Source organism: Sciurus carolinensis, chromosome 2 (genome assembly GCF_902686445.1).
Source record: "Sciurus carolinensis chromosome 2, mSciCar1.2, whole genome shotgun sequence".
Lineage (NCBI taxonomy): Eukaryota > Metazoa > Chordata > Mammalia > Rodentia > Sciuridae > Sciurus > Sciurus carolinensis.
The window spans coordinates 124,138,933-124,157,553 of NC_062214.1; the positions used below are offsets into that span (position 1 = coordinate 124,138,933).

At 39.4% G+C, this 18,621-nt stretch overlaps 1 protein-coding gene and 1 non-coding gene across 2 annotated transcripts; one reads left to right on the top strand and one right to left on the bottom strand.

Moving 5' to 3' along the window:
• Nucleotides 1–7,994: 7,994 nt before the first annotated feature.
• Trnaa-cgc (transfer RNA alanine (anticodon CGC)) lies at nucleotides 7,995–8,068 on the top strand. Its single transcript has one exon. It is a non-coding gene; the product is annotated as a tRNA-Ala (tRNA).
• A 5,312-nt stretch (nucleotides 8,069–13,380) lies between these two features.
• On the bottom strand, nucleotides 13,381–14,322 carry LOC124977897 (olfactory receptor 10G3). Its single transcript, XM_047541817.1, has one exon. It carries the CDS (start codon nucleotides 14,320–14,322, stop codon nucleotides 13,381–13,383), a length of 942 nt encoding a protein of 313 aa, XP_047397773.1.
• Between the last annotated feature and the right edge of the window lie 4,299 nt (nucleotides 14,323–18,621).

An 18,621-nucleotide genomic window follows, 5' to 3' on the forward strand; every position in this document is an offset into this window, starting at 1 on the left:
TTTCTGTGTCTATTGAGATAATCATATGATTCTTGTCTTTAAGTCTATTGATGTGGTGAATTACGTTTATTGATTTCCATATGTTGAACCAACCTTGCATACCAGAGATGAACCCCACTTGATCATGGTGTACTATTTTTTAAATATGTTTTTGTATGCAATTTGCCAGAATTTATTGAGAATTTTTGTATCTATGTTCATGAGGGATATTGGTCTGAGGTTTTCTTTCCTTGATGTGTTTTGTTTGATTTTGGTATCAGGGTGATACTAGCTTAATAGAATGAGTTTGGAAGGGTTCCCTCCTTTTCCTCTTTCATGGAATAATTTGAGGATTATTGGTGTTAATTCTTCTTTGAAGGTCTTGTAGAACTCAGCTTAGATCTGTCTGGTCCTAGGTTTTTCTTGGTTGGTAGCTTTCATGGTGTCTTCTATTTCATTGTTTGAAATTGATCTGTTTAAACTGTGTATGTCCTTCTGCTTCAGTTTGGGTAGATCATATGTCTCTAGAAATTTGTTGATGTCTTCGAGATATTTTATTTTATTTGCATATAAACTTTCAAAATAGTTTCTAATTATCTTCTGTATTCATCAGTGTCTGTTGTGATATTTCCTTTTCATCACGAATTTTAGTAATGTGAGTTTTCTCTTCTTCTTGTTAGTGTGGCTAAGGGTTTATCAATTTTATTTATTTTTTCAAAGAACCAACTTTTTGTTTTGTCAATATTTCAATTGTTTCTTTTGCTTCAATTTCATTGATTTTAGCTCTGATTTTAATTATTTCCTGTCTTTTGCTGCTTTTGGTGGTGATTTGTTCTTCCTTTCTAGGGCTTTGAGATGTAATGTTAAGTCATTTATTTGTTGACTTTTTATTTTTTATTCTTTTAATGTATGAGCTCAATGTAATGAACTTACCTCTTAGCACTGCCTTCATAGTGTCCCAGAGATTTTGATATGTTGTATCAGTGTTCTCATTACCGCTAAGAATTTTTTTTATTTCCTCCCTAATTTCTTCTTTTATCCATTCATCATTCAGTAGTATGCTATTTAGTCTCCAGTTGTTGGAGTAGCTTCTATTTTTTATTTTATCCTTGATTTTTAGTTTCGTTCTGTTATGCTCTGATAGAATGCAGGGTAGTGTTTCTATTTTATTTTATTTTATTTTTGTATTTGCTGAGAGTTGCTTTGTGGCATAACATATGGTCTAAAGAGAAGGATCCATGTGCTGCTGAGAAGAAAGTGTATTCCCTCAATGAAGGATGAAATACTCTATATATGTTCATTAAGTCTAACTTGTTGATTGTATTATTTAATTCTATAATTTCTTTGTTTAGTTTTTGTTTGGAAGATGTATCCAGTGGTGAGAGAGTTGTGTTAAAGTCACCCAGTATTATTGTGCTGTGGTCTATTTGATTTTTGAAATTGAGAAGGGTTTGGGGCATAGATATTTATGATTGCTATGTCTTGTCAGTGTATGATTCCCTTCAGCAGTATGAAATGTCCTTCTTTGTCCTTTCTGACTAATTTTAGTTTGGAGTCCACTTTGTCTGATATGAGGATGGAAACCCCTCCTTGTTTTCGCAGTCCTTATGAGTGATATGTTTTTTTCCCCAACGTTTCACTTTCAGTCTGTGGATGTCTTTTTCTAGGAGGTGAGTCTCTTGAAGATAGCATATTGTTGGGGGATCGAACCCAGGGCCCTGTGCTTGTGAGGTGAGCACTCTACCAACTGAGCTATCTCCTCAGCCCTGTTGGGTGTTTAAAAATTTTTTTTTTTAGTTATAGATGAACACAATACCTTTATTTTTAAAATTCATTTTATGTGGTGCTGAGGATCAAACCCAGTGTCTCACATACGCGAGGCAAGTGCTCTACCACTGAGCCACAGACCCAGCCCTGTTGGGTCTTTCTAAAAAATCCAATCTGCCAGTCTATGTCTTTTGATTAATGAGTTTAGACCATTAACATTACATTAACATTCAGGGTTATTATTGGCATATGATTTGTATTCACAGTCATTTTAGTTTTTAACTTGACTTAGTTTCTTCTTTGACCTTAGTTTCTATTGACCTTTCCTTTAGTGTAGTTCCTCCCTTTTCATTTTTTAAAATTTTTATTTTATTTCCTCCTCATGGAATATTTTGCTGAGAATGTTTTGTAGTGCAGGCTTTCTAATTGTGAATTATTTTCACTTTTGTTTATTATGGAAGGTATTTATTTCATCTTCAAATCTGAAGCTTAGGTCTGGGATTGTGGCTCAGTGGTAGAGTGCTTGCCTGGTATGTGTGAGGCACTTGGTTCGATGCTCAGCAACACATGTAAATAAATGAATAAAATAAAGGTCTGTCAACATCTAAACATATTTTTAAAAATCTGAAGCTTATTTTTGCTGGATATAAAATTCTCAGTTGCATCCATTTTCTTTCAGGACTTAATGTGGGTTATTCCAGTACCTTCTGGCGTTGAGGGTCTGGGTTGAGAAGTCAGATGAAATCCAAATTGGTTTCCCCCCTAGGTATTTTATTTTTTTCTCTCACAGCCTTTAAAATTCTATCTTTATTCTGTATGTTATTCTTTCTCATTATAATGTGACTTGATATGGGTCTGCTGTAATTTTGTACAGTTGGGGTACTGTAAGCCTCTTGTAGTTGATTTTCCATTTCATTCTTTACATTTGGCAAGTTTTCTTTTCTTTCTTTTTTTTTTTTTTTTTTTTTGGTGCTGCTGGGGATTGAACCCAGGGTCTTGTGCTTGCGAGGCAAGCACTCTGCCAATTGAGCTATATCCCCAGCCCCACAAGTTTTCTGATATTATGTCATTGAAGAGATCATGCATTTCTTTGGTTTGTATCTCCACACCTTCCTCTAGTCTGATAAATCTGAAATTTGGTCTTTTCATGTTATCCCATATTTCTTGGAAGTTCTGTTCATGGTTTCTTAGCATCTTCTCCATGTGGTTGACTTTATTTTCAAGAGTATATATTTTATCTTCATTTTCTGAGGTTCTGTCTTCCAAGTGGTCTAGTCTGTTGGTGATACTGAAGCCAGAACTGGGGACAGGCAGTTAGTGTAGAAATAGGGGATTGGGTCAGATCCAGGAAATGGGGTCATGAAAGCCATCTGCCTCTGGAAGTTGGAGACTGCCCTGGGAGAATGGAATGTCAAGGATCTCCGGATCCCATTGATTACCAAATTTACCTGCCCTTATGAGGGACTACAGACAAGGAGATGCTAATGCCCCCTGGGCCCTTACCTGCCTGAATTACTTTGACTCTCCCCCTGAGCATCAGCTTTATGCAAAACCAGGCCTAGTCACCGTAGGCAGGAAGGAAAGAGATAAGGGGGAAAAGAATGGGAGAATAGAACCTATAAAAAGGACAAGATTTGCCCGATCTGATGGATTCTGCCTTTGGGTTCCCTTCTTCCACCCGGGAGAAGTCTGCTTTTACTTTTCTTTAATAAAGCTCCTTACTTTCTACCCTACACTTTCCTCGTTATACTTCAGCACCTGAGGAAGCAGGACTTCTCACCAGTTAATGGCGGTATCAATACTTTCCATTGAATTTTTAATTTGGTTTATTATTTCCTTCATTTTGAGAATTTCTGCTTGATTCCTTTTTATAATCTCTGCCTCTTTATTGAAGCGGTCTTTCACTTCCCGTATTTTCTTTCTGATACCATCTTTATTTCAAAGATCAATCTAACTATGTATTTTCTAAATTCCTTCTCTGACATTTCTTCTACTGTGTTGCCTATGGATTCTATTGTTGGAACATCTTGGTTTGTTTGAGGCACTTTCTTCCCTTGTTTTTAAATGTCTTTTGTGTGGCTTCTCATCTAGTGGTATAAATCTGAGGCAATATAGATTCTATCCTGTAGTCTTATAATGTTCCTGAAGGCTTCCAGTATCTCACCTTTAAGGGGGAGACCAATGTTAACAGCACCCAGTGCAAACAATATGGCACCTTAAATCAAATGGTTCCTTTTAAGGTGTTTATAGTTTTGTCGAAATAAACAGAAGTGAAGTGATCAATTATTGTCTACAATATAAACAGTAAGTTTGCTAAAAGGGTTTACCATTTCAAATGATGGATAATTTTTTTTTTTTTTTTTTTTTGGTGCTGGGGATTGAACCCAGGGCCTGTGCTTGCAAGGCAAGCACTCTACTGACTGGGCTGTCTCCCCAGCCCCATGATGGACAATTTGAGGGAATAGAAGTAGTGTAAGATGTGATGTTTATAAGGAAGGGAGGGAGGAATTAATAGAAGTTGGTTGTTAGTATGAGAGAAGTAAGAAAAAGAATCCAGGGAGAGAGATAGGTGAGAGAAAAAATAGATACAGATTAAAAAAAAGTAAAAATATAAGAATACACAAAAAAACTGTAATATACTATTCAGATATCCTATTCCTCAATAAATTGATGCATGAAAAATATTTGGATTCAAAGATGGTAGAGGTGTGAGAGAGAGGGTGGAAAGAAAAAAAAAGAAAAGTATCAATGGAAAATTGAATGATTGCTTCCATTGCCTTTCAAAAGTTTTCTTAGTTTCTCTTCTTCATTGATAGGTGGGGTTGCCTGAATTTGATGTTAGCTTCAGTCCAGTGGGTACCAGACCAGTTGGGTGGGTGAGCCGATAGCAAGATGTCCTCACACCCTCTTACAGTCTTCCCACCCATTGTAGCTGGCCCCTTTCGTCCCTGCACACTTCAGGACTCACTGAGCTAGAGAGAGCTCAGTTTTATCCAGTTTCTTCAAACTGTGCTCCCCACCACGGAACTGCCCCTAATCTCTAGCTTTCCATGGGCTACCAGACCGAGACTGGGCCACACAAACCCAGCTGTAGTCTGATGGACTTGGGCTTCAGCTTCCCCAGGACCCATCTTGCTGCAGTTCCAAGATTTCAATACCCTTTCAACTTGCAGAGAGACCACCAGGGATGCACTCACACAGAGGAGTGACCCTGCAAAGAGGCAGCCAGATGGCAGCCACTACCACACCCAGCAAAAAGACCTCAGGTGCAACCAGACCTGCAGGTACCCCAATATATCTCCATGCCCTGGCCTGTGTCCCCAGATCAAGGTGGCCGTGTCCTGAGATGGTGGCGGCAAAACTGTAGGTCCTGGCTGGAGTCCCAAGATGGCAGCAGCTGCATGTAATCAATCCTGCGGTACTGTGACAGTGGACTTCCATGCAACAGTGGGCAGCAGTAGGCAATATGCTGGCAGTCTGGGGGAAGTCTGTAGGCTAACAGTGTTGGATCAGTGGGTGGATGTCCAGTGATGGGTAGGTGAAAGGAGGTGCAATGGGCAGGCAAGAGGCTGGCAAATGGGCAAATGGTGGATATAGGTGGCAGTCAGCTAGCAGTCTGCACCCAAAAGGTGGTGGATATGCTGGCAGAATGCGGGCGATTGAGGTTGATGAATGGGGGATAAACTGCTGGAGACTGGTGGGCAGTAATGGCTGTCTCTCAGAGAAACAGTATTTCCTCTGCTTGAATTCTGAGTCATGGAGTGATGAAGAATGCAGCCTCCCTCTAGTCCGCCATCTTGGATCTCCCCCATCCTCTTTTTAAAATCCTTTTTATTTTGAGATAGGGTCTCACTAAGTTTCTGAGTGATACTCCTGCCTCAGCCTCCCAAATTGCTTGAATTAGAGGCATGCACCACCACATATGGCTGGTAGTTGCTTTTTTTTTTTTTTTGCACTGGTGATTGAACTCAGGGTCACTTAAATACTGAGCCACATCCCCAGCCCTTTTTATTTTTTTTATTTTGAGACAAGGTCTTGCTAAGTTACTTAGGGCCTTGCTAAATTGCTGAGACTCATGATCTTCCTGCCTCACACTTGCACACACATTAAAATATACATTGTTAGAGAGTGAATACATTAGGAGCCTGAATTACTATAATTTTTGTAATATATTAGTATCTACTAAAATTAAAATTATGTATTCTTTGATATAAGAAATCAAAAATTTAAAAATTTATTCTTAAAAAGTACTCCTATCTACAAATGTATGTATTTGAATGTTTATTGGGAATCAAACCCTTGCATGATAGACAAGTTCTCAGTGAACCATATTTCCAGCCCCCTTGTATGGTCCTTTGATTACTAGGGCTTCTCCAAAGAGATTGGTAAATGAAAGTTTAGGAACTATATTAGAGTTCTCCATAGAAACAGAACCAATAGACTTTATCTACCTATCTATTAAAATAGATATAGATATCAGTAGCTATCTGGACAGGATACTTTTATCTATAGGATACATAACTAGAGATATCTTTCTATCCTTTCTATTATAGTGAAAACTGAAAACTGTCTGTCCACAGATGAATGATCAATAAATTGTGAAAATCCATTCTAAGAAGTATTATATGGCTATTAGGAAAAAATGAGTTAGATCCATATGCATTGACCTTGAAGGAATGCACACTATATGTTGGGATGAGGGAAAGGCGGGAAAGCAAATTTTAGAATAACATATATGATCTGATCAACTATTTAGAAGGGAAAGAAAATACTATTCCTGTGGGTATTTCTGTATGCTTCTAGAAGCACAGAGAAAGTTAAGGAAGGCTATGACAAGCTTTTAACATGGTTCGGAGATGATAGGGGAGATTATTAACATTTTTGGTACTGGGCATTGAAGCCAAGGGTGCTTTACCACTGAACTACATTCCCAACCCTTTTTATTTTTTGTTTTAAGACCAGGTCTCGTGGGCTGGGGAGATAGCTCAGTTGGTAGAGTGCTTGCCTTGCAAGCACAAAGCCCTGGGTTTGATCCCCAGCACCACAAAAAAAAAAAAAAAAAAAAAAAAAAAAGACCAGGTCTCACCAAGTCGTGGAAGCTGGAGGCCAACTTGAGATACTTCTGCCTCAGCCTCACCAGTTGCTGGGATTATTGGCATGCACCAATGCACCCAGTTCTCCCAGTTACTTAATAAAGCACAATCAAAATTCCTTCTGGGGCTGGGGAGATAGCTCAGCTGGTAGAGTCCCTTGCCTCGAAAGCACAAGGCCCTGAGTTCGATCCCCAGTACGGCAAAAAAAAAAAAAAAAAATCCTTCTGATACGTAGTAGTGACTGTGCTGTAGTCAGAACTATTTAAAAAAATTTTTTTGAAGTTGGACATCATGCCTTTATTTTATTTGTTTATTTTGTTATGCGGTGCTAAGGATCAAACCCAGTGCCTCACACATGCTATGAAAATACTCTGCCACTGAGTTACAGCCCCAACCCCCAGGGCTATTTTTAATGCTGTTACTCTGGAATGTTTTATTTTCAGGTGTTGATTAAGAAGTTAATAAAAAAAATGGTGGCAGGTATCACAACAGTAACAGAACTTTACTGTTTTCTTTTTATTTATTTTTTTAGTTGTTGATGGGCCTGTATTTTATTTACTTATATGTGGTGCCAAGAATTGAACCCAGTGCCTCACACATGCTAGGTAAATGCTTTACCACTGGGCTACAACCCTGGCCCCCACTGTTTTCTTGTTTTGTTTTGTTCCCCCCCCCCCCCCCCCCCCGTATTTTTAATGGAGTATGCTGGATGTCTCCATAATTTTGTTCAGATGACAGCAGAACCTGGAAAATCTGTAGCTGCTATTGATGCATACCATACTGCTATGGTCTTTTTAATGTAAATATAAATATATATATGTATATATAATTTGAATTTAATACTTTGAACACACACACACATATAATTTGAATTTTTGGAAACTTTAGCTGTGCTGTCAACTTCGGAAAAAGTATCCCAGTTTACCGTGTTGAGTTGGCATTGTACAGAAGTTAACAGTCATATTGGTCTAGAAATGTTAAACTTAATTTTTTCCCATTTGTACAGGGGTAGTGAACTGTATTAAATATGTAAGGTCTTATCTACATGGGTTTGATTACAGAAGCTAATAAAGTATTCTCTAAATAATTAAAAAATTTCTTCTGGGTGCTGATGTAATAAGGTTCTAAATGACTTGATCTTAAAATAGCGGGGCTGGGGAGATAGCTCAGTTGGTAGAGTGCTTGCCTCGCAAGCACAAGGCCTGGGTTCAATCCCCAGTACCCCCCCAAAAAAAAAAAAAAATAGGAAGATAATCCTCCATGGACCTAAACTATTCAGGTGAGCACTTAAAAGGACTGAGTTCTTCCTGGAGCAAGAGATTTAAAGCAAGAGAGGGATTCCAGGCAAGGGAGATACTTCATTACTTTTTCAAGAAAATCCACCAAGTGTGTGGATTTTCCATGTGGAACAATTCTTCATGTTTCTCAGTTCAATTCTGATATCTAACTGGAGTTTTCATCAGATTGTTCAGGCCATCGGGCTCAGTCCCACCTAAGCTGTTGCATTTCAGATGCCAATTACAAGTCCCAGGTTGTTGCCTGCATTTCTGTTCAAACTGTTATAAATATTGAGTTCCTACACTCTACCCCACGCCCCCCATCTGATAATGTGTTATAATGGGTCATAAGCATCTACTTATGTTTGTTGGATTATTTTAAAAAGAATCTGTTATGGTTTAGATATGTGGTGTCCTCCAAAAGCTCATGTGTGAGATAATGCAAGGATTTTCATAGGTAAAATGATTAGTGTTACCTAATCAATGTGTTAATCAACTGATGGGGATTAACTGGTTGGTAACTGTAGGCGGGTAGGGTGTGGCTGAGGAGGCTGGTCATGCCGGGCATGCCTTTGTGGTTTATTTTTTGTCCTTGGTGAGTGGAGCTTTCTCGCTTCCTGATTGCCATATTCTGAGCTGCTTTCCCCGTCCATACCCTTCTATTATGACGTTCTGCCTCAACTTAGAGCTATGAAGTTGCCCATCTATAAACAGACCTCTGAAACTGTGAGCCAAAATAAACTTTTCTTCCTGTATGTTGTTCTTATCAGGGTATTATTATTATTATTATTAGTAGTAGTAGTACTGGGGGGTGAACCCAGGGACTCTACCATTGAGCTACAGCCCCAGCCCTTATTTTTTTATTTTGAGTCAGTGTCTCGCTTACTTGCTTAGGGCCTCCTTGCTAAGTTGCCAGGCTGGCCTCGAACTTGCGATCCTCCTGCCTTAGTCTCCCGAATTGCTGGAATTACAGGTGTGCACCACACCACCATACTTGGCTTTTTCAGGTCTTTTAGTTATAGTGATGAAAAAGCTGACTAAAACAAAATCCCAGACATCATGGGATAATTCTATCATGGCCAATGCCTTATCCTGTGACAAGAATGTTTCTCTGCTGTTATAAAAAAGAGTCTCTGGGAGATATTCTATGCATATACGGAGTATAAAAGTTCTAGAGTCATTTGACTACAAGATTTAGGGGACATAGTCAAGAGAACCACAGAAGGCTGGGCACAGTGGCACATTCCTGTAATCACAGGCTACTTGCGGTGTGACTGAGGCAGGAGGATCCCAAGTTTGAGGCGAGCCTGGGTAAGTTAGTGAGTCCCTGTCTCAGGATGAGGCCCTGGGTTTAATTCCTAGCACTGGGAGCAAAACATGAGTGGACCCTGATGATTATGGTCTTACCTTTTGGCTGAAATATGAGTTATAACTCAATAAACTCTAAAATATGTATTTTTCAGTTTTTTCGTTGCTGAAAGTACTCCTGGTACACTCACATCTTTCTTTCTTTCTTTCTTTCTTTCTTTCTTTCTTTCTTTCATTTCTTTCTCTTCTTTCTCTTCCTTTGTCTGGTACATCCTTCTTTTTTTCTTTCTTTCTTTCTTTCTTTCTTTCTTTCTTTCTTTTCTTTCTTTCTTTATTCTTTCACTTTGTGTTTGGTACTAGGGATTGAACTTAGGGGGACTTAACCAACTGAACCAATCCCAGTCCATTTTTTTGTATTTTATTTAGAGACAGAGTCTCACCAAGTTGCTTAGGGCCTCCATAAATTCCTGAGGCTGGCGTAACTCATGGTCCTCCTGCCTCGGGTCTCCAGAGCCACTGGAATTATAGGTGTGTGCCCACTGTGCCTGGCTCTTATTTTCTTTTCCTCATAGCATGTGTTGTTATCCTTTATTCTTCTGGTCATTACTTATGAATTGTTTCTCTTTTCTCATAGATTATACGCTTGATATTAGTAAGCTGTCCTTATTTACCACTGTCCTCCCCAATTGCCAAGGACAGCTCTAAACACATAATAATCATTCAAGTAAGTACTTGTGATTAAATGACTCAAGGTGAATTGTACAATATTTGTAAGCAAAGAATTAAAAGTGGTTTATCATCCTAATGAAACAATATTTGTGATTTTTTTTTTTTTTATGCTGGGAATTGAACCTAGGGCCTCATGTATGCTAGACAAACTCTCTGCCACTAAGGAAGATGACCTGTCACTTTATTTGAAACTTTAATATGTAATATAAATTTAATAATGGCATATGAGAAAGAAGAAATAACTTCATAGTTGTGCTCTTATTTGAATTGCTAGGGCTTAAGATCTAAATTTCATGAGTGTGGAAGGCCTAATTGCTCGTACTGTGTGCCACGTGTACATTTTTTCCTCCCTGGTGCTAGGATTAAACCCAGGGTCTTGTGTGTGCTAGGCAAGTGCTCTACCATTGACATACTTGTAAAACAAATGTTTTGCTTCAGAATTATTCCATTTTTTATCTGTATTTTTATTATACACCTACAGATTGTTTTAATGTTATTTTATGTTAAGGTCGGTTATAATCACAACTATGTTAACCACTCTGAAAAGAGGATACAAGAACTATAATAGATGAAGGGCATGGTGGCACTGCCTGTAATCCAAGCAGCTCAAGAGGCTGAGGCAGGATTATCACAAATTCAAAGCCAACCTCAGCAACTTAGTCAGGCCCTAAGCAAACTTAGTGAGACCCTATTATAAAATAAAAAAATAAAAAATGGCTGGGGAGGTAATTCAGTGGTCAAGCATCCCTGGTTCAATCTCTAGTACAAAAAAAAGGAACTATTATAGGATTTGGAAAGTTCTTTTTGGCTCACCAGTATAAATTTATGTTTTTTTTTTTTTTTTTTTTTTTTGGTTTGGGAGATTCTGAGATCAAACCCAGGACCTGAAGCTTTGAGCAAATGCCCCACCATTGAACTATATCCCTTAAGTCCTTAAGCTTATTTTATAATTCATTATTTGACCATTTTATTTGTTAAATATTTTGAAAGATTAGACATTTGCTAAATAATATTACAGTTTCAGGAACTGTTAGTGTATTGTCTGTTCTCTGAACAAAGTACAAAGAAATCGTGTGGGTCAGCTTCATCTATGGAGAATGGTTGGTTTTTCAATCTCTTCCATAAATTAGGTGAACTCGTTAATCCCTAAGAGATGAACATTCACGTGACCAGAATTGACTATCTGCCTAGACTGACTTGCTTTATAGACAACAAGGTTTCATTTATGGCAACTATCCAATTTAAAAGCTTGAGAATGAGGCAGAAGAACAGGACAACACTGGATGCTCTGGGGTTGGAACCACCTTTATTAGGTCCTGACCAATTCATGAAAGTTCATCAACCCACACATAGATTACTATGGAATACTAATTTGTATAAACAATCCTGGTGTCCTGATTAATTTCTCTTGTTTTCTTTTAGTGGGGAATTTCATATTGAGATTTACTTTTTATTGTGTGAGGAATTTACTTTTTATTGTGTGGGGAATTTATTATTGAAACATTTGAATGGACTTTATTGCATTTTGCTTTTGGATTGATTAGTTGGTTTGTTTGTGAAAACATGTTTAAGAGAGGCTTATTCCTTTAGCAGGCAAGAAAGAGTAAGTGTGTGTTATGGTTTGGATATGAGGTATCCCCTGAAAACTCATTGCTAGTAACCTAATCATTGATTAGTTTATTAGATGGATTAATAATTTGAAAGGACTAATGTATGGGGTGATAATGCAGGCCGATGGAGTGTGACTAGGGAAAGAAGGTCACTGGGGATGTGCCTTTTGACATTTACAGTTTGTATCTGGCTCCTTATGCCCCTTTCTGCTTTCTGGTGGCCATGAACTGAGCAGCCTTATTCTGGCATGCCCTTCTGCCATGATGTTCTGCCACCACCTCAGGCCCAGCGTAATAGAGCAGACTGATAATGGATCTGAACCTCTGACACCGTGAGCCCCAATTAAACTTTTCCTCTTCTAAGTTGTTCTTGTCAGGTATTTTGGTCCCAGTGATGGAAAGCTGACTAAAACAACATGTTAGTCTCTCTTTTACACACCCATAGTGTCCTCAGAAAGTCTCCAAAGCCAGACCCTGTTAAGATGCACACAGCAATCCCAATGACTCAGGAGGCTGAGACAGAAGGATTGCAATGACTCAGGAGGCTGAGACAGAAGGATTGCAAGTTTGAGGCTAGCATGGACAACTTAGTGAGACCTGGCCTTAAAATGGAAAAAAAAAAAAAAAAAAAAAAAAATAGCCTGCAAGTGTAGTTCAGTGGTAGAGTATGCCTAGGTTCAATCCTAGTACCAGGGGGGGGATGGGGGATTAAAGATGCACACATCATGAGATCCTTAGTTTGTTGCCTAGCACATGCTTTTAAGGGTATAAATCTAATTGAAACAGAGTTGAAGAACATTCCCCCATCAAGAGGACTATAGTTTATCTTACAGAGACCTGACCAACCATTGCGGGAAAATGGAAAACCTGTTGGATGCTTCCAGTACACCAGTCTTCTGAATGTTTAGGTGTGCCATCTGTTGGTGTCTTCTGAGTGACTTTAGTCTCTTTCTTTACCCTTGTAGCAGCTGGAAGCTGTTTATCTGGAGGGGGCACCAAGGAACTGCTGTGAAGTTGTATTTTACCTTAAACTGTGTTTGATCTTATTGTATGGATATAATGTGGGCACATAAAAGACAAAAAGCAAGAAGAAAGAACCTCACTAAACCTAAACATTAGAATACATTTTTTTGATTATTGCAGTTATTATTTTTATTATCATCCACATGAATCATTCTAGTGAGTTCTAGGCTTTTTTCAGTTTAGTTTTTGTGAATAAAAACATTTGAAATTATGTGCACTGTATAATATGGGCTAGAGTTTAAAGATCATAATGGAATTTAAAGTGAGGTCATAAAGAGACTGACAGGATGTGATCCATTTGGAGAATGACCCCAGTTAAGTCACTGCAATTACATATCTGATCCTTATTCTCACAAGTTAAGAGCATTAATCCTAATGCTGATGCCACTTGAGGATGATGACTCACACAAACCCATGTCAGAAGACCAGTACACAAGCCTACATTCCAGTGCATTAATTTACAATGAAAACTTTCATTCTTGCTTTTTATAAGGCTTATATTAGAGAATACATTCTTTTCTTTTCTTTTCTTTTTTTTTTTTTTTGAGAATACATTCTTAATGTGGAGATTTTCCCAGTGGGAGATAGACCCTTTCAAACCTTGCTCTTGGTTCTCGGGCCTCCTATCATTCTCTTTAGTGCTAGCTTTACCTCTTGGTTCCTCAGACTGTAGATGAGGGGGTTGAGGAAAGGGGTGATGGCTGTGGGGAACAGAGCAGCTGCCCCATCCAGGGGGCTGTTGGTCCCAGGCCTCAGGTAGATGAAGGCGCAGGGCACGTAGTAGACTGTGACCACAGTTACATGGGCTCCGCAGGTTGAGAAGGCTCGGCGCCTCCCATCGGCTGTACGGATTCTGAGGATGGCCCGAATTATCTGAATGTAGGAGAGGAGGATCAGGGAGAAACAGCTGGCAACCACCACCCCAATATCCACAAAGGTCACCAGCTCGTTGACTGTGGTATCAGCACAGGCCAGCCTCAAAACTGCAGGAATGTCACAGAAGAAGTAATCTACCTGGTTGGGCCCACAATAGGACAGGCGGAAGGTTAGAATGGCCTGGAGAGTCCCATGGATGGAGCCGGCCACCCAAGCCCCAGCTGCAAGCAAGGTACTAAGCTTAGCAGTCATGAGTACAGGGTAGCGTAAGGGCCGACATATTGCCAGGTACCTGTCATAGGCCATCAAGGTGTAGAGGAAGCACTGAGTGCTTCCCAGAAAGTGATAAAAATACAGTTGAGCCACACAGCCAGCGAATGGGATGGGTTTGATACCCAAAGTGAAGTTCATCATGAGGCGAGGGACTATGATGGAGGAGATGCCCATGTCAATGATGGAGAGAACACCAAGGAAGATGTACATTGGGCGGGCATGGAGCTGTGGGTCCGTCCAGACAGTGACCAGAATCAGAAGGTTCCCCAGCTGAGTCAGGATGTAGATTAACAAGAAGAACACAAAAAGGAACGTCCTTAGCCTGAGTGGGTAGGGAATTCCTGTCAGGATGAATTCAGTCAACAGTGTGTGGTTGACTCTTTGCATTCTCCCGAAGAGATCTTTCCTAGAGAATGGACAAAACAGCAGTTAGCACAGAGATGAGAGGGAAGTGAGAGGAAACTAGAGAAAGAGATTATAGAAACTTGGGGTAGTGGCAGAGAAGTTCCCCTCTTCTGAAGAGAGATGGCCAATTGGGAGAAGATATGTTCTCTGGCAGGAGTTTTATAAATAAAATGTTACTGGAACACAGCCATATTCATTTTTTAAATATACTGTCTGTAGCTGTTTTGGCGCTGTGATGGCAAGACTTAAAAACTCCCTGGGTCTTAGAAAAAGTTTCTGTCTAGGGGTTTATGTCCGGAAGTCTTTAAAACATAGTTATTGACTGTCGTTTCAGCACAGGCCAGGGGTTCCTGGAAATCTGATGTTTATGGGAAAGGGAATTTTCTGCCTGAGATGCTCTTCCAGTTCAGAATCTTTCAGAGGCCACTGGATCATTCTTATCTCTGCCAGGACAAAAACTTACATGGGAAATGAGGGAACTCCTTTTACCCTTTGTTGTAGAGAGAACGAAGTAGAATTTCCTTTGAATGGCTAGTTGGGCGTGACACTGCTTTATGATGTGCAAATATTTTCTCCAAGTTCTATACCGTTCAAAGGAGGAAAATGCCAGGAGGCTGTTAAGTATACAAGTAAACAGGGCATGAACATCACTGTGCACTGTGGTTGGTACTTGGTGCTTGGGATTTCGCTTGCCTCATTTGTAATCATTTAACCTTGAGACCCAGTCAAGAAAGAGAGGAGAGAAGAGAGAGGAAAGAAAAGAGGCAAGGTTGCAGTGAGAAGTCAGAGATTAATGGAAAAGCAGCGATGATTAGAGAAGGTAAGGAACAGGATGAGAGGGTAGCAAGTGCAGAGCAAACAGCTCTGTGTGGAAGAATTATTTTTAAATTCTTAGTCCAAGCTGGATGTGGTGGTGCACTTCTGTAGTGCCAGCAACTTGTGAGGCTCAGGCAGGAGGATCACAAATTTGAGGGCAACCTAGGTAAGTAAGGGAGACCCTGTCTCAAAATACAAAAGAAAAAAAGACTGGGGATGTAGCTCAGTGACAGAGGGCCCTTGGGTTCAGTCCCCAGTAACACACACACATACACTTAAGTATAATCCCTCGACTAGCATTTCTTCAAAGAAAGAAAAGACTTGAGATAGTGAACTCTTAAATTTCTTTATTTTATTTTATTTTATTTTTTGTACTGGGGATTGAATCCAAGATACTCAACTACTGAGTTACATTCCCAGCCATTTTTAAGTTTTAATTTTGAGACAGTCACTAAGTTGCTCAGGCTGGCTCGAACTTTTAATCCTACCTCAGGCTCCCAAATCAGTAGGATAGGAGGTGTGCACTACAGTGCCTGGCTGGTAATATATTTTGAAATCAGGTGATGTGATGCCTTTGTTCTTTTAACATTGTTTTGGCCATTTGGACTCTTTTTGGTTCCACTATGGGTAAAGAATAGTTTTGTCAATAAATGCTGTTGGGGTAACTATATATCCATGTGCAGGAGAACAAAACTGGACCCTTATTTTATTACTATATAAAAAGTCAACTAAAATAGGGCAGAGGGCATGGCTCAGGGGTAGAGTACTTGCCTGGTATGTTCAAGGCCCTGCAGGGAAAAAATATACTGAAATCAGTAAGACCTGAAACTGTAAAATGACCACCACCATCACCACTACCACCACCAACAAAAAACAAAAGCACAGAGGAAACTCTGCAACACTGATTTTGGCAATTATTTGTTTTTCCCCATAGGACCCTGAAAGCATAGGCAACAGAAACAAAAACAGGCAAATGGGATTGTATCAGAGCAAAAAGCTTCTGTGCAGCCAAGTGTAATAGTGAGGCAACAATCCACAGACAAGGATAAAATATTAGCAAGTCATACATCTGAAAAGGGGTTAATATTTCAAATATATTTGGAACTCAACTCAGTGGTAAAAAAATAACCTGGTTAAAAACCAGGCAAAAATTGACATTTTCAAAAGGAGACCAGTAAACACCAACAGTTTTATAAAAAGTGCTAAACATTACTAATCATAAGGGAAATGCATGTTAAAAGCACAATGAGATATCACCTGACTCATATTACACTGGCAATTATAGAAACAGGAAAGAGGTCTGGGGTTGTAGCTCAGTGGTAGAGTGCTTGCTTACCTAGTGCGCCTGAGGTCCTGGGTTTGATCCTGAGTACTTCAAACAATGACAACAAAACAAAAACCTGTTAATGACAATAAGTGTTGGTGAGGATGTAGAGAAAAGGAAACCCTTTTACACTGTTTGTAGGAATGTAAATTAGGATAGCCATTATGAAAAACAGTATTTTAGTCAGTTTTTTTGCTGCTGTGACCAAAAAACCTGACCAGAACAATTTCTTTTTTCTTTTCTTTTCTTTTTGTCTTTTGGTACTGGAAATTGAACTCAGGGGCATTCAACCAGTGAGCCACATCCCCAGCCCAATTTTGTATTTTATTTAGAGACAGGGTCTCACTGAGTTGCTTAGCACCTCACTGTTCTGAGGCTGGTTTTGAACTCATGATCCTCCTGCCTCAGCCTCCCTAGCCGCTGGAATTACAGGCATGTGCCACTGTGCCTGGCCTGTTAAGAACAATTTTAGAGGAAGAAAAGTTTATTTTGGGGTTTGTGGTTTCAGAAACTTCAGTCCATAGATGGTCAACTCCATTGCTCTTGGCTACAGGTAAGGCAAAACATCATGGTGAACACCATGGGTGTGTCAGAGGAAAGCAGCTCAGACAACATACCAGGAAACAGAGAGAGAGAGAGAGAGAGAGAGACTTCTCCTCTCACCAAGGACAAAATATATACCCTAAGGGCTATGCCCCAGTCACCCACCTCCTTCAGTCACATCCTTACACTACCACTCAGTTAATCCCCATCAGGGGATTAATGCACTGATTGGGTTAAGGTTCTCATAACCCAATTATTTCACCTTTAAATTTTCTTGTATTGTCTCACACATGAGCTTTTAGGGGATACCTAATACCTCAACTATAACAAACAGTATGAAGTTTTCTCAAAAAACTAAAAATATCATTGCTATGATCTGACAGTCTCACTTCTGGGTATATATGCAAAGGAATTGAAAGCAGTGTCTTGAAGATGTATCTATACTCCCTGTTCATTTCAGCATTATTCACAATAGTCAAGATACCGATACAACCAATGGATGAATGGATAAAGAAAACATGGTACATACATGCAATGGAATACTTCTTAACCTTAAAGAAAAAGGAAATTCTGTCATTTGCCGAAACAAATGAACCTTATAGACATTATGCTAAGTAAAATAAGCCGACACAGAAAGACAAATACCACATGAGCTCACTAATATGTGGAATCTAAAAAAAGCCTCACTTGCAGAAGTAAAGTTGACTCGTGGTCACTAGAGGCTGGGGGTTGCAATGGCAAATGGGGAAATGTTGATCAAAGGGTACAAAGTTTCAGTGGTTTAGGAGGAATAAATTTTCAAGATCTATTGCACGACATGGTAGGCATGATTAATAATAATTTAATGTATACTTCAGAATTGCTATGGATTTTAAATGTTCTCACTACAAAAAAATAAATATGTGAGGTGATGGATATGTTAATGAGCCTGAAATAACCATCCACAATGTATACATATATCAGACTGTTGTATTACATCCCCCAAAGAACACAATTGTTGTCAATTAAGAATGAAAAATTTTGAATAAAAAAAGCCCTTGAGGTGGGATATCAAAGAAATTGAAATGGTTTGATTGATTTTTTCCCTCTGGACTGGTTTGCATTTACTCAGAAGGAGGAGAGTGAGATTAATAGGGATGTCAGAAGCTCCCTAATGAATGGTTTCTCCACCTTTACTCCTATGCAGGGTAGCATTCTGCCCTGGGTCAGAGGGCTGTGAGAGCAGGCAAATGGCAACCATTGTCAAGGAATAAGACATTATGGACTAGTGGTCCTGCTTCCTACTGAAAACCCCAAATGTGAACATTATAATGAATCTTGGTCGTTTGCTTGCTTCTTGGTCTGAGTGAATTTCACAGCATCTCTGGGTTTTGATTTCCTCATTGGAGCTATGAGGATGGGGAATGAAACTGTGGACCCAATTCTGGCAGTTAGCAAACAATAATGGGTAGTCATAATCAACAATTTTCAAATACTCTAAATCCATTATATTCGTGCTCTGTCAAGCTTAGTTCTCATTAGTTAACCACCTCTGTTGCGGGAGTCCCCTCAAAGAAGCAGTAAATCCTTTAATCCCATGCCATTTGTCCTCTGTCAAA

Excerpts from the sequence above, each read along its gene's own strand:
- LOC124977897 (XM_047541817.1), bottom strand. The coding sequence starts at position 14,322 with ATGCAAAGAGTCAACCACACACTGTTGACTGAATTCATCCTGACAGGA.